The sequence below is a fragment of the Anabas testudineus genome, chromosome 5 (genome assembly GCF_900324465.2).
Source record: "Anabas testudineus chromosome 5, fAnaTes1.2, whole genome shotgun sequence".
NCBI classification, from domain to species: Eukaryota; Metazoa; Chordata; class Actinopteri; order Anabantiformes; family Anabantidae; genus Anabas; species Anabas testudineus.
In genome coordinates, this window is record NC_046614.1 from 9,784,534 (window position 1) to 9,801,052 (window position 16,519).

General features: G+C 44.4%; 1 protein-coding gene across 2 annotated transcripts in view; it reads left to right on the forward strand.

Annotated features, from left to right (window-relative positions):
- The window catches only part of LOC113153639 (calmodulin-binding transcription activator 1-like), a 50,420-nt gene that overhangs the window by 17,498 nt on the left and 16,403 nt on the right, over positions 1 to 16,519 (forward strand). For both annotated transcript variants that reach the window (XM_026347324.1, XM_026347325.1), the window contains exons 4-8: positions 5,935 to 6,002; positions 8,592 to 8,727; positions 10,693 to 10,764; positions 12,685 to 12,838; positions 14,256 to 16,117. In XM_026347324.1, the coding sequence (XP_026203109.1) occupies positions 5,935 to 6,002; positions 8,592 to 8,727; positions 10,693 to 10,764; positions 12,685 to 12,838; positions 14,256 to 16,117 (2,292 nt within the window). The remainder of the gene's footprint in view (positions 1 to 5,934; positions 6,003 to 8,591; positions 8,728 to 10,692; positions 10,765 to 12,684; positions 12,839 to 14,255; positions 16,118 to 16,519) is intronic.

The following is a 16,519-nucleotide window of genomic DNA, read 5'->3' on the forward strand; positions in this document are numbered from 1 at the left end:
AAGATAACCTTGATAACCTTTCATGTTTACTTTTAGTTATGATTGTTTTAACGTCACCTGTCCATCTCCCAGTTAGTCTACAGGTCAGATGTCGGTGGGAAAGATAGATCAGAGATTGCAGACAATTTGTACATCTGTAAATTGATGTTTGTCTTTGGCAGTTTATTTTTGAGGCTTGAGGAGAGTTAAAAATTCATAGCTTCAACATGGGCGGCTCCAGGTTTTTTTTTCCACAACAGCAAACAAGTGACATGAAATCTTTATTTGGGAGATACAAACAGAATTCTCAATTGATTTTTTAGATAGAGGATTCCACGTGAGCTCCAGCAGTTAACTAGATTTGTTTGTTTCTTCTGAAATGAAGCTACACTGATATTTACTGAGAGCGGGAACACACACTGAACAGGTGCACAATCTCACACACACACACACACACACACACAAATTCCCATGCTTACACATATGCCCCCATCTTGAGTTGGTTGAGGAGGAGACACACCTAAAGATCGCCACGGAGACCCATCTTTCAAATTTATTCATTAAACTCCCAAATGCTCCCCTTAACGAATGTAATTAGAATATGGTAATGAGAGAGGGCTGAACCAGGGAGTGTTGTAATACGCTTAGCAGCACAGAGGGATAGAAGAAGAGAGAGAGAGACGGATAGAGACAGAGAGGGAAATAGAGGAAGGGAGTGAGTGGAGAGAGAAATAGAGACACTGACTGACAGGGTGCCAATTTATGTCTTGTTGTAAACAAGTATTTATGCCAATGAGAGGTGGCACACACTATTTCTTTTTTCTCTCTCTCTCTCTCCTACTAATGCTCTCTCTCTCTCTCTCTCTCTCTCTCTCTCTGTCTCTGCCTCTCTCTGTCTCACTCTGTCTCTCTCTCTTTAGCATACCAAAGCTTCTCAATAACAATAACATCACCGGTAGCATAGCAGAGATGAGCCTCGGAGGGCAGAATGACTCACAGTGAGATGAGGCATCAGGGGTTAAAACAACCATTGGTGAATCCTTCATTGAAACACCCCCTACCCTCTCTCTACTCTCTTTTTGCCTTCATCTCCCACTGGCAAACACCCATTCATCATTAGAGATTTCAAATAAGTGCCTGTGTATGTGTGTGTGACTGTGAGTGTCTGCATGCACCCTTTCCTAGATAACTTTGTGGCAGTTTTTGAGGACTCTGACAGCCTTTATCCAAGACGCCCTAGACACCACAGTGGGGGTCCTGGCATTGTGTTTGACACTACACACCTGTTGCTGTCTTTGATGTGTTCACCCCCCTGCTGAGAGAGAGGGGGCCATCTCCTCAAATGCAAATACAAGACAGGAGGAATAGGATAGGTAGGGTGCACAAGAGAGGCAAAGTTTCAGAAAAATATGATTGATGCTCCCTCAGAGGTTTGGAAGTGACATTTCTTGCTCTCAGGTCTTCACTAAAAACTCTACTCTCCATACTGTGAGTTTGTTAATGTAGCTACCTTCACCATTTGTCCTTCTATATAACTTTGAATGAGAGATGAGAAGGAAATTAGAGCGAAAAAAAAGAGTCAAATGGGTGAGCTGGATGGAGGGGAGAAGGGGCAAGAATGTAAAGAGGTCAAACCAAGAGGAGAAGGAGTGAGGAGAGTGACTATTTCATTATAAATCCATCACTCACATAGGCAGCAGCCACCACATAGACTCTTCTGGGACCAGGCCGCTCTGGGTTTGTGTGTGTATACACTTGCTCATGCCTATGCATCCTATAATATATTTTTGGCCAGTTTTGTGCCCTTATTTGATAAGAGCAGTGCAGAGGAGTCAGGAAATTTTAGAGGAGAGAGAGGGATACGACGTATAGAAATGGTCCCAAACCAGACTCGGCGGTTATGTGACACGTACCTTAACCATTTTTGACGTGGAAGGTATTTTTGTGTACATATATGTCAGAGTGGTTGAATAAATGTTGTGAGAATTGCAGCGTGACAAAGACAGATGTGATGCCCATCTTTCCTAAGCAGGTGACAGGGGCGGGTCCCTGCTGAAGGTCAGACCTTGTCCTCCAGTGATAGACCAGCGCAAAGTGTGTGTGTGCACCCGTGCATGTGTGTGCGCTCCAGTGTGTTTGTCTGTTCATCGTGTGCAAGAGGAGAGACAGAAAGTCAGGAAGTTGTGTTCTTATTTATTTATTTATATTTTAACACATGCAACTTTGTGTATTAATAGATGGCCCATTTGTATGCATGTGTGTACAATGCTTCAATGCCCATGGATGTGCATGTGTGTGTTGCCCAGTGTGTGATGGGGTGTTTATATGATAAACACAAGGCAAGCTTGAGAGGAATTCTGATCAGGGGCTTTGCAACAGTTGTTATGGAAACAGCATTAAGCAGTTGTATTAGCCAGTGAAGGTAATATAAAGGCTGTTGAAAGTAACACACAGTGGGGATCGAGGCAGTTTGGGAATATAATACAAACTTCGCAGTATTACTCTGGTTTACAATAGACTTGATGAAATTTTATTGTGTGGCTAGAACAGAACAGAGTCATCCTTGTCGTAACTCATTGTCTGACTCTCCTTCTGTTGAGAGTTACACATTTTAATTAGCCAGGTTAGGGGAACATAGTGCACACAAGACATTATGGGTCTGGTTTACAATAGACGCCACATCATTTAGTCAGCTCAAAGCACGATACACAGCTCCCTCTTTGTAACGCAATCTTTAAGTTTGGAGTCTTCATAAAGGCAGCTTTTCTTTATGACACTGGCTTTTTTAGAGGTCGTTCAGAGCTTTTTAAATATGACACAGAGACAGATCGACCCTCTCACCCTTAAAATCAGCAACTGTCATAATGACATGTTGACAGGAACCTCTCTCTCTGTTTTAATACAATTCTTTTTATTAAAAAAATGAAAATGAAGTTATATGATATACTTTTAGCATGAAATTTTTATTGTATACTTAATTTACACAATGAGCCTTAGATGTTTGATTGTATATTGAACGGATAGTGCTTCAGATCAATATACTAACAACAGAAGGAGCCTACAGTCTTCAAAAAATAAAATAATAAAAGCAAGAGGCAATTTTGGAAAGACTGTCTGTCAACAGCAGACACTGACAGGGTTGTTCTGGGAAGAAGAGAACTGGTAGAGGTGCTCAGGAACAAATTACACCATCAGCAGACATCCCCTGGTAATGCTAATGCAGTTCTTTCCGCCATACGTGTATACAAGACTTATCACTCTCAAGGAGAAAGACAGAAATGGATTCTGTATATGAAAAGGACACTTCAGTTTTCTACCTCCGAAATACCAGCAGAACCAGCAGCACCCTTTATTTGAGGCACTTCGAATGGATGTGACAGTTCCAGTTTACAGACAACTCTGTTTTCCCCAGATCTCTGTCGGGGTGATGCTCATCATTAGACTTCAAACGTGCACACACACACACGCAAACACACACACACACACATGCCTGTGGCCAGACCCTATAACGGAATCTCCCTGGGGAAAGCTCCTGGATAAGTCTGTTGCAGTGTAGGCGACCACCCCCCCTCCTTCCTGTAGAAATCTCCTTGAGGCCTGTGAGTGTGTGCATGTGTGTGTGTCTGTCTGTCTGCTGTTCTGTACATGCCACCAGTTTCTTGGAGGGAGATGGTCTCAGTGATGCGTGAGTGGGAGGCTGATTTCCCCAACTGCTTCACTCGCTCCAATCTAACTTCCCACTCATACTCTCTGCTTTGTTAGATATTTCTTAAGTAACTCTCTCACTATCTCTTCCTCACTTTCTTTCTCGCACAGACAGGAATAGGTATGTGTTAGGGAAGTGTGTGTGTGTGTGTGTGTGTGCATTCAGCTGGGCTTATCGTAATATATTATTATGTAGACTCACACAGACATGCAGAACGTCTGGGTTTCTAGAGTAGATCCCTGGAGAAAGATACTTGTCCCTGTCCCTGTGTCTGGCACAGTTAACACACACATACACACACACTCACAGTATTCCTGAAGGGTCACTGTGTCGCCAGGCATGCTCAAAGCGCTCCATCACCGGTTTCCACTGGGACAATAACTGTGACTTCCTGAGGATCGACCTTCACCATCTCACTTCTGTCACTCTTCACATGGGCGTGTGAGTGTGTGCTGGTTGAGGGAGTGAGCAGCAGTGTGTGTCTTCAGTGTGTGTATGTATGTGTGTGTGAGTGTGGGTGTGTTTTAGAGTGTGTGTCAGGCTGCCGATTCAGCTGACTCTTCTGTTTCTGGCTTTTTAATGGCTCTTATGGGGCAGGCCTTTAATTGCAAGTCTCTCTCCCTCCTTCTTAATCCTCCCATCCTTCTGTCTCTCCCAGCCCCTCATCTCCTCTCTCCTCCCGCCTCCCACTGGCTGACAGTCACTAGGGGAGCCCGAGTGCCTGGCCAGGGCTGTGGAGGCCGTATAGGATATTGACTTGCTGCAGAGTGGTTTGGGAGGAGGAGAGGTGGCTGCCTGTCACAGCTAATGAATAGATCCATAAATGAATGAGGCACTTCTTGTGTGTGTGTGTGTGTGTGTGTGTGTGTGTGTGTGTGTTGTTATGCCTAGCTATGGCTAAAAATGTGCCCAACCTAAACTCAGCTCTGAGCATTTTTATGTGCCTCAGACAGACAGACATTAACAGTGGCCAACTTGATAGTGATAATTATTAACAGTGTGATGACAGTCCCTCCCCCACAGACACCACACACTCTAAGACACGTATAAACGCAGGATGAAGCAGTGGGGGGTTGGGACGTGAGGATCGAATGGAGGATACTAAAATAACAATCCAGTTAAGTGCCAGCACCCTCAAGCTGCTCTCTCTTTTTGTCTCTCCCTGCCTTTTTTCCCCTCTTCCTCTTTGTCCCTCCATCTTGTTTGATCGGTGTGGAGCTGGAGTGCTCTCATGCCAAACTGGGACAAATACCTAAAACCACACACGCACGTACACACACAGTGAAAGAGATAGAGAGGGAGAGCAGGTCTGGAGAGGAGACTGTTGATCTGAGGGGGCAGATGAAGGAGTGCTGGAGTGTTGATGTCTTCTTCACTATTGCTTAGTGCCACATTTCAAACACTGATTGTCTTAAGAGGACAATTTACATTTCATAGTCTTTCACAACAAGTGGGTGATATGGGAGTCAGAGACAGGGGGAGAGAGAATAATGTTTCAAGGAGGAATCCAGGGGTGAGAAAGTTCACGAAGCAAAGGGAAAAGGCAATGTTGCGTGAGCGACTTAAAAGCAGGTATAAACAATAGTTTCTTTTGGCTGCGTCTCTGTGTGTCTCCATCTGTGTGTGTCTGTGTGCGAACGTGTGGACGTTTGGCTTTCCCTTACTCTCGGTAGAATGCACCTGTATGATTTGAACTTTCTTCTTCCTTATTGGATTCATGTGAGTGTGCGAGAAGAATAGAAATAGTGTGGAGTGGGGAGGAGAGCTGAGGAGATGAAAAGAGAGCCGGAGGAATTAAGAATCAAGTTAGGAGCACGCTTTATCTGACGGGAAACTGTAAAACTGCAAAGTACAAGAAAACTTTTCCTATCAGCACACTCTCTCAGCCAGTATATGGGTCTGCACCCCCAGTGTGTGTGTGTGTGTGTGTGTGTTTATATGGCATGTGTGTCTGTATATAGGAGATAGCTTTTTCTTCCCAGTGGAGGGAGACATCAGTGTCGGTGAGCGTGATTGGTTGTTGGCCCTGAGGGTCTGTCCTCTATATCTGTCTCCTGACTGGCTATTCTGTGACCAATCAGGTACCCAGACCTCACCGTGGCAATCAGATAGTAACATACTCTCTGTGGACATCGGCAGGTCATCTGGAAGGACCTGTTATGTTTTATCTTTCTGTGACACACACACAGGCTTTCTTGTGCACACACACACACCAATATAACCTTTCCATCTTGTCTTTGTCTCTGTAGGAGATTGCTGCATATCTCATCACTTTTGAGAAACATGACGAGTGGCTGACTACATCGCCAAAAACCAGGTGAGAAGAGTGCAGACAATCGTTTCTGCACTCGCATACACGTACAAACACACTATCACTTAATCAGCCAGTGACTCACATTGGTTTAATCTCAATGACTGAGTGTCTGTGTTTGATTAAAACATTAGTGATGTACGTTGACTGTCTCCAAAGGGTCCTGCTGACGGCCTACTCTACATGAAGAATATGGTCTAGAACATGGCCGGACTGTAAAGCACCTAGTCAGCTGGAAATAGAGTATTAATGAATGTAAATGTATTAGGATAAGTGATGTATAATTCAGACATAGAATAGAGGGGGGTGGGGGGGTATGTGTATATAAGACGGGGTGTGAACAAGCATTCACATGCCAGAACTGAATATTCATCGGTCTGAATGAACCATAGGTAACGCTTTTCCTAGAATGGAGAGAGGTTATAGCCGGGAAGGAAAGTAGGAAGACGGGAGAGATGAAATAGAAGCCTGAAGATAAAGGGCACTATGAATTATTGATAAATCACCTTATTGACATTTACTCTAGTTAATACAGCTGTACATACGATAAAAAAAGAAAACGGAAAAAGCAAGAGACAGAAAGAAGGGAGAAAGAACAGAAAAGAAGAAAGAAAGAAAAAGTAAAGTAAGTGAAGCAGTCACCTCATGGTCCCATTTCTTATTACTGACACCACTGAAAGCCCGAGGTGATGCCTTTGCGCTCCCATTGTGCGAGCTGAAGGACTCTTCTCAGGAGCAGCCTGAGGCCAGTAGCACAGTTTATGTTTTGGATGGATTTCTCATTGATTAGTTGTGCTGCCGTATAGCCTCAGCCTCCCAGCAGCAACAGCAGCAGTCATATTGGTGTTATTGAGCAGCAGTTAGATATAATCCCATTTACACATGACACGAGGCACGATTAGAACAGATTACACCTAATCCCATCAGATGGAAAGGAGCTCAGCTCACGGAGTCATTTGTGTGCGAATGTGTATGTGTTTGTATTCATATGTATGTGTATATTTGCAGACTTGCGGGGGGGAGTTAGATTAAGATAACAATCAATGACCTTCATTTCTCCCCTCACTGAAATACCTCATCAGTTCAAAGTAATGACTCTTAACCTCCTCTCTCTCTCTCTTTTTACTTTTCTCATCTACTCCTCCCTCTCTCCTCCCCTTACCGGACTCACTCTCGCGCCCACTCTGTCTCTTTATCTTGCCGTCTTTTTTTCCCACTCTCCTCTCCTTGCCTTCTCTGTTTTCGCTCTGCTACACTGTGGAACAGTGGAAAAGCTTTTTATATCCCACACATCACAGCCCAGTTACAATCAATAGCATTTATGTCTGCTTGAATCAGAGGGTTTGTGAGGCACACAGCACTATCCACATGCACGCACGTCCACACGCACACACATGAACACGCACGTAGTTCCCACCCACACACACACACACACACACACACACAAATCTGATCTCATCCATCTTCTCCATAACATAATTAGAATCAGCAGCTCTGAGATGACTCACACTGCTCAAGACAGAGACTAAACTTGGCTTTGATCGGAGGGTGGGGGTCTCCACTCGACTAAGAAACTGACAGGCTCCCCCCAAAACAGAACATATTTAAGGTGTCAAAGAAAATCAGCTCAAAGTAAATTCAATTCTACTACACACAGTGTTCTGAGTAAATTGCAATCATCTGGGTCCACATAGATGGGTCTACATCAAATTCTAGCAGGGAGGAGGAGAGGAGGGAAGACAGACACAAAAAGAGCAGAAACAGAAGTTAGAAGTAGGAGGAACAGATGAGATGAGAAGATGAGAATAAGTAGAAAGGAGTGGTGAATGGAGGGACTGAAGGAGCAATAAAGAGAAAATGAAGAGATAGTATGATAAGAGGGATAAAGACTGGAGGCTGATCGAGAGCAGGATGGCATGGAGAGGAGGTGTGTAAATGTGTCTATGTGTGTGCCTGCATGCATGTGACAGAGCAGTTGTGAGTATGTGTTAGTTTATTGATTGTTAACGTGCCTGTTCTGTTTCTGTTGTCACGAGATAAGGCAGAGAGGCACTTTTCCTCCTACACACACACACACACACACACACACACAGAAACACGCACACACACCTGTCCGTAACGTTTTAGAAGTGTAATGATTGATTGCTGAGCAGTGAGTTTGACATTGAACCAAAAGAACACATGGCAGTAGGTCCTGCCATATCTGATGTCACTGTTACATCTGTGTCTTTCGACATGGAAGCACCTGGTGTGTGTCTGTGTGTGTGCATGCATGTTCGTCCCACCAGGATATAGAATGGGAGCTTAGGGGCCAATGTTCCTGCTGCGCTGATAAATCACCCTACTAAAATATTAACACGTAAGGACTGTGAGTCTGTGTATGGAGGGAGGGCTGCACGGGACCAGCTGACTTGATTGTAGGAGAGTAGCACTGACTTCACTGTGTAAACCAAGAATGTTATGGTTTTACTTTTTTCCATTGGATTTATAAATCAGCAGTGGAGTTGAATTACTGCCAGTTTCAAAGAAATTACAATAACATTCATACATTTTACAACAATGTGTGTGCTAACTCTGTATACTGTCTTCCATCAGGCCTCAAAATGGCTCTATGATCCTCTATAACCGTAAGAAGGTGAAGTACAGGAAAGATGGCTACTGCTGGAAGAAAAGGAAAGACGGGAAGACCACCCGAGAGGATCATATGAAGCTTAAAGTCCAGGGAGTAGAGGTGAGAGGCTGCAGTGGAAAAACAAGTCGATGATCTTGTTTGGTGCAGAGTAGAGTTTCACTTCCAATCTGGTCCTGAACTTACTTGCTTTCACTTTGGGACACATACGTGTAACACAAATGCACACATAAACACACATGCTGAGGCTACAGGCCAATGTATCACTTGACAGCGAGTGGTGCCCCCCTGTCTTTCCCTCCGTCTCTCCTCCTGTCCCTGTCTCCCTTCCTCTCTAAGTCTCCCTCTCTCGCTTTCTCCCTCTCTCTCTTCCCGAAGAGAGTGTTTGGCGTGAGGCCAGGAATGATGTCAATGCCTCCTTCAGCAGAACAGAGAGGGGTATCGATCCAGTCTCAAGGCAGCGTCTGTGCATGAGTGAGTGAGTGTGTGTGTGCGCGTGTGTGTGTTTGAGTCACATCAGCCAGCTCAAAAATTGATTATTCAGCAGGAATATACTATAGCGAGAGGTGAGAGGAGTGAGCATGCATGTGTCAGAAGCAGAAAGGATGAGGTAGAAGGGAGCACGAAGGAGAGACAGCGAGGAGGCACCTGGGTGTTTACTGAGGGTTCAATATTTTTGCATTAAAGGTGAGCAGGAGACAGGGAAGAAGATTCAGTGGTAAAGGGAATAATTGAGATCAAGTGTTGCCATCTGCACCTCTATTATTTATGACCCCACACTCACATTGGCATTCATCTCACACGCATTTTTCTGCATTTGTGCATGAATACTCACATACACACACATACATGCACAAAGGCAAGTGTTTCTCTCTCTGGTAGTTGCTCAGTAATTGTTTGTGTCACCTCTTCCCAGGACCCTCCAAGCAAGCAGCGTGTAGAGAAAGGGACAGGAATGAGGGAGTGAGCAGAGCAGCAAGATGAGCAGGGGGAGAGAGGGAGGATGGAAAGAGGCAGGAAGCAGGAGAGAAAAACATAACTCTGGATGGAGAGCCTCCTCATATCGAATGGAAATATATGGAAATGCACTCTGCCTTTGGCAAAACACACTTTAGATAGAGGGCGGGCTACTTCTGAGAAGAGGCAAAATGGCGAGAAAATACAAGTGCGCACAAGTGTGTATGAGAAAGAAAACAAGCCAAGTTTTAAGTGATGATTATATACAGCCTGATTGCTGAGGATTTGTGTTTATGTGTGCAATTTTGTCTTTAAAAACAACCAGTATGTCTGCATGTCTATAGTGGTTTGTGCGGGTGTGTAATTCTCAGTGTAAGTGTATGTGAAAAAGTGGAAGTGATAACTTTTATAGAAGGTTTTTCCATTGTCATTTCATCTCTCATCTGTCAAACACACATGCACTTGTACTTCATACTAATGCATTTATGTAGGTTGGTGCTTTGTTAAAACTAGAGAGGTGTAGACAAATACTTTGTTATATTTTAACTTAAGATTAAAAAAATATGTTATTCTCTTGAAGCACATCTGTAAATCAATATCTGTACTTACACAATTTTAACATGTATGCGAACGTGAACGTCCTCTTCATCTGATTCACCTTGACACTCCACTTTCGCTGTGTATTTTTCCTCACTTTCTCCTCCACTTCTTTGTCGTCACTGTTACCAGTCTCTCTTGTCTGATCTCGCAGTGTCTGTAAGCTGACAACATTGTGACTTTTTGTGAATTCCAAGTGGGTCATTTCTAGTCCTGCTGAGGCAGTAAATCTCATATTCTATTGTGCTGTAATTGTCATTGTCGGAGTTATGGTATTATAGAAAGACATTAGGAAAAAAACGCACAGCATTTATACAATTTAGCTTTACAGCACAATCAGTACAGCCTAAGTGGGTATAACCTAAGTTCTCCACTCCTGTTCTCTCCTTGACTGTCACCTCCACCTCTCCCCTTTTCCCCTTTTTGTATTACTTCGTCCCTTTTTCTTGTTTACCTCTGTATTTTATCCTCTCCGCTCCTCTCCTCTCCTCTCCTCTCCTCTCCTCTCTTTAGTGTCTGTATGGCTGCTACGTCCACTCCTCCATCATCCCCACCTTCCACCGTAGATGCTATTGGCTGCTGCAGGTAAGGCCACCCTTTCCCCACTTTGCCTTTTCTCACACATTTGAGGATGCAAGACCTAAACTGCATTGAAACCTTTGGAGTTTTAGTAGTTCTGGTATCTTTGTCAGTATCTGTCTGTGTCTCAAGCCATTTTTAATTACTAATACACACGTTTCATCTGTTGAACTGTTATTTATGCATATATGTTTTACAAAACGGAACACTAAGCTAAATGATAAAGCTATTCACTTATATGCATCCTCCTCTTTTAAATCAATGAGGCAGACCATATTGAAAATGTTATGATAAAGCTGGACTCATACTAAACCTTGATGTTGTTTGTTTGAGTGGAGCATCCTACACACACACAGATAGGTGCCAAAAATATACCTACTGTATGCTAGGCCTTTATGTGCAGCACTAACATACAGTGTGGAGTATTAAAAGCAACCCCTTTCCAGAAGTTTATTGTAACTCCTGAGCACAGTGTGTTATCTAACCCTGGCTCCCAATATTTATAGTGAACATCAAGGACTGAGGCACTACTTTAAATGTGGTCCTCTCCAAGAAAACACTCTGGAGCTACGAACAGCACACACCAAATTCATGCAAACACACAGTGCATGTCTTTTTCATAGAGATGTTGGACTCGTTCTGCTGCTCATGTGAAAGACAACACAGAGTAGTGCGAGCACACAAATGTCTTCCAGTAGTTGTGAGGACATCCACTGACATAATGGATTCCCTGGGGGTTAAGACGATTTTCATTTGGGGTTGTAAGCAGATTTATGGTTAGGTTTAGGATAATGGTTAGGTGTTTAGTTAGATGGGGGGCTGGTGAGGGGCTGGGAAGTGCATTATGTGAATGAGTGTCCTCACAAATAGAAAAACATGACTGTGTGTGTGTGTGTGTGTATGTGTGTGTGTGTGTGTGTGTGTCATACATGATAAATCTTAAACATGTCTGCATACATTTAGACTGTCCTCTCTCTTCATTTTTCTCTGTTCATTTCAAAAAAATATTCAATACCCAGCAATGTTCATTTAAAATCTAGAAATGCATACATATTTATGTGTTCCTTGCCTGCATAATTTGTCACATGAAATTTACAAGGACATTCCAGCCACTGGTCGTAAATTGAATATGCCCTAACCCAATATATTTCCCTTTTCAGCATGCCCAACTAGTTAGATCCCCACAGTGTGAAATTTTGAAGGGAAATAATACTTGCTTTATCTGTAATGTGCCATTTTCTGCTCTTTGAGCAGATATCAAAACACATCAGTGAATATGATCATAAATCAGTCTGTGAGTGCTGTTGCATTGCACAGTGTGATGCAGTAGCAGCCCACTGTGCCACCCTCTTTTGGAGAGAAAAGTGTTCCACCTCAGCAGGTCCTCCCCCTCACCTGAGTCTGTCTACTGAATCTTTCATCAAGAGGAGCTTCTCCCTCACACACGCACACAGACACTCACACACACATGCACGTGAATGTACCTGTTGAATCATTCATGGGGTAGAAATTCCATAGGTCTACAGTATAGTGAAAAGTACTCTGATCCGCACTCTCCCTCTGTTTCTCTCATTTGTTCTCCATATATCACACACACGTACACCCCCACACACATAGACACATCCACAGGATCTGCAGGGTTAGATAGAGTAATGAGTGGGCTTAAGCTGTTAAATCTTTTATGGGCAGGTGAGAGAATCCTATCTGATTCGCTATATCTGACCTCCTCTCTGACCTCCACTTTCTCTCCCGCTTTCCTTGTCCATTTCCCCTCTCTCTGCTCCCTTTGTAAATAGATATCACCGTTTTACTCTCTCTTATCCAAATTTAGGAAGAACATGACAGTGAATTTAATGAATAAATCCTATGTAAAATTTAACACCAAGTGCATGCATGTCTCTGTGTGTTTGTGTCTCTGCGCTAAAGAACCCAGACATTGTGTTGGTGCACTACCTGAATGTACCGGCAGTGGATGATAGTGGCAAGCCATGTGGTCCTGTACTCTGCTCCATCAACACAGACAGGAAGGAGTGGGCCAAGTGGAGCAAAGAGGAGCTCATTGGACAACTCAAACCCATGTGTGAGCTAACTTTACCATCACTTCAGTCCTAACTTTGCTTCTGCTCTTAAATTCTCACGTCTCAGCCCTCACAGCTTTCCTAAACCAGGGGATATGAATCACCTCAGGTCAATAACTACTCCACGTCATGGTACATCATGGCACAGTGGTAGTCAAGCCTCAAAATGAATCTGTAGGAAACCAGCAGAGTAAATCCAAAACACCGACATCTGGTTCTTGGCAGCACACAGCACTCAGTCTGCTGTTGAGCCATCACTTATCAGATGAGACAACAGGTGCTCATATCAGTACAGGAGAGATAATAGACAGTTCTCTTGCAAAATAGAGAATATTTAATCTTGGCAGTGTTTAGTGCAAACATCTCATTAATATGTTGCTTGAAGGTAATGATAAATGAACAAGCCAAAAAGCAAAAAGCTGTTTTCAGGTGTTAACAGAGGTCTTATATTCATTTCAATTTTGATGAATGGAGATTTAGGACATTGTGTCTTTCCCATAATCATGAGAGAGAAATGATAAAACAACATTGCAAAGCGGAGGCATATTGAAATATACCATTATCTTTAAAGCCACCTTACCGAGAGACTGTTAATCCAAACCTACTGTAGCATCAAGCTTTATACAGCATCTTTCTTCCCAATTCTTCTTAGATTTTTTGATTCTAATTGTCCAGACAACTAACACCATGCTGCCACCTAGAGGTGAATACATATTGCACCCACGAAAGGGAGACATAGAGGGAAGGGAGACAGAGGTGCCCGAAATATCCAGCATGTATTATTCATAAATGAGCATCAGGGAGTAGATAACTCCAGTACACACACTAACACACATACACACACTTATCGAATCTCGCTTCATCTTTTGATCTCATTAGAAAGGACAAATGAGGACAACTGGTCAGAACTAAGTGGCTTTTTGACTACTACTTCAAATCTCACTTTCCCTGCTGAATTGTATTTCAGTCGCCCCTCTGCCTGCCCTAATTTGTTCGCACAAAATAGCTTTTTGCTTTCTCTCTTCCTAGCTCCTCTCTTGATCACTGATTTGGTTTTATCTGCATTAGGTGTCTAACATTTAAACAGTAGTTTTGTTATTTTACTCTGACTAAAGCCAAAAATGTAAATCAAAACATCTAATTTGTAAAGTGGAAATACCTGCATGAAAATTCAACTGTCTTGTTACAGAAACAAATTGTCCATTTTGCACAAATGTACTTTAAGTTTTTGAACACTAATACATCTGTGTACTCAGTCTAGATTCTGAACACTGGGGGGCGCCATTGCATACTTTCATATGTATGGGAGAAAACTACACTACTTGACAGGCTGACCTGAGCAAATGAACGGGCAGAATATAACAAGTGTGCATTTTAAATGCCATTTCTTTTCTTTTCTTTTGATGTCTCTCCTGTCAGGCGCTGGAAGCAGTCTGCATCAGAAATGTTCCAGCGTCAAGCAGCGCATCATCTCATCCAAACAGGAGTCAGGTGCAGCAGCAGGAGCTGCAGTGGGTACTGGCGCAGCAGCAGGCCAGAGAGTTGAGGAAGCAGATGGCACAGAGGTTCAGAACAGCGATGTATCAGAGGGCCAGACAGAGCCCAGTCCTGGAGGGGGCAGGAGCAGAGTGAGTGGAGGAGAGAGGAGGAATGGCAGGATAACCAAACCCTCCTTACTCCCACAGAGCAGCATGGAAGTGTCGTCCTCGACTTCAACCAATCAGGTCGAGGTACCTGACACCACCCAGAGCTCTCCATTGTCAATCACCAGCGACATGGCTGACAGCCCTGCACTTGCTATTGGGGCTGGCTTGTCACAGAGCACAGCTGTGTTCATGTCTGAGGTCACCACGTTGACAGGGGATTCAGTTTACTCTGCTGGGCACACCCACCTGCTGGCATCCACCCACAATAGCACTGCTGCCGGCATCCTGTTGGCAGTTGCCCCTGAAAACCAGAGGTTTGCGTCATTTCCTGGTGGGGTGGGCTTAGGAGAGGGGGGAGAGTTGGTTCTGTCCAGCTCTCTAGACTCCGGCGGAGGAGTGAGCCTTCCTGAGACCACCATGACCTTTGACCCTGATTGCTTCCTCAACAATCCCAAGCAGGGCCAGACCTATGGAGGAGGTGGAGGGAAGACTGAGGGATGTAATGGTGATGATGGAGGACTTCACTGTTCCTCTAATGGCTTTGTCTACAACCCAGTCCTTGTCAACAACATCAAGACAGAAACAACACAGCTGGAGCAACCTCTGGCTACTCAGAGTAGTTATGTGGGAGAAGGGACAGGCCTCAGTCCCAGCACAACTCTTGAGCAGATGGACTTCAGTGCTGTCATGTCATCAGCCTGTGTCCCTAGTCTGAACCAGTCTGCACACCACCCCTCCCCAAGCCTGTTCCTCCAGGCCTCCTCCCAGACAAGCCAGCCCTCCCAGCTCCAGACCAATAGTACTGAGACAACCCAGGACTCAGGCGATGCCCAGGCTTACTTAGGCCTACCCACAGTGCCAACAGACTCTCCAGTCACCAATGGAGATCCACATACACACCTCCACCAAGCCAGCCCAGACCAGCAGGCCATGTGTGGAAGAAACGGGCAAGGGGCAGCAGTGGGTTCTTTTCCTCTTACACCACAGGATACTACGGTCGACCAGTCAGGCAACAGGGGCCATCAAGAAGTTGGGGGCTTAGAGAAGGCTTCTGAAAATGGAGGAGAGTTGCTACTCAAGCCTGGAGATCCTCACGAGGCCTATGCGAGTGTGGACACAGAGCACTACCTGCAACCCACTGACAGCAATGGAGGAGGAGAGGAGGGTGGAGGAGGTGGTGGAGAAGGAGGAGCCGGCACAGAAAATGAGATTCTCTGCAATGGTGTAAGTTTGTCAGGGGCTAGCAGTTCTGTTGTGGCCAGTCCTCAGTCGATAGCCACTGGTGCAAGCATCGAGGGGTCACTCTACAGCTCTCCTCTTCCTCAGCAAGGTGGCGGGGTGGCAGCTACAACAGCTGGAGCGGCCATCAGTCTGGAAGGCTTTGAGGCTTCATTTGGAAGCCAGTTCTCTGATCTCATCAATGATTTCATCTCAGTTGAGGGTTCAGGAAGTGGGGTGGGAGCAGCTGTAACTGGGGTTCTGATGCCCCAAGAGGGGGCACCAGGAGAGGAGCAGGGCACAGCAGCAGGCCACCTGCAGGGCTCAGAGGTGGAGCAGGGAGCTTTGGGACTGCTCCAGGAGACTGGGAGGCTGTTTAGTGTGACAGACTACTCCCCAGAGTGGTCTTATCCAGAGGTTAGTAAACCCAACATGATTATCATTCATTATTTATTCATCATTGTTCCCTGCAGTAAAATCAGTCCTTCTACCACATGATTGACGGTGGCTTGCACTCATGTTAAACGCTGAACTCACGCACAGAACAATTTGTACTAAGACCCCCAGCCTGGCTGCATGGTCATTAATGAACCAGAATATCTCAGACTCGGTTGATTGGATTTGGATGGAGTTTTATAATGCAGTAATTCCCCAGGGTGGCATCAATAATTTACCCATGTACCACTTATAATATTTCAGACACCGGTTCTGTCACTTAATTATGAAAAACCTTGAAAACAATGATTTGCCAAATACTTTATCAAAAAGACCTCAACTGTATTGTAACATGTGCACATATTGAGATAATATTTTTCAGCA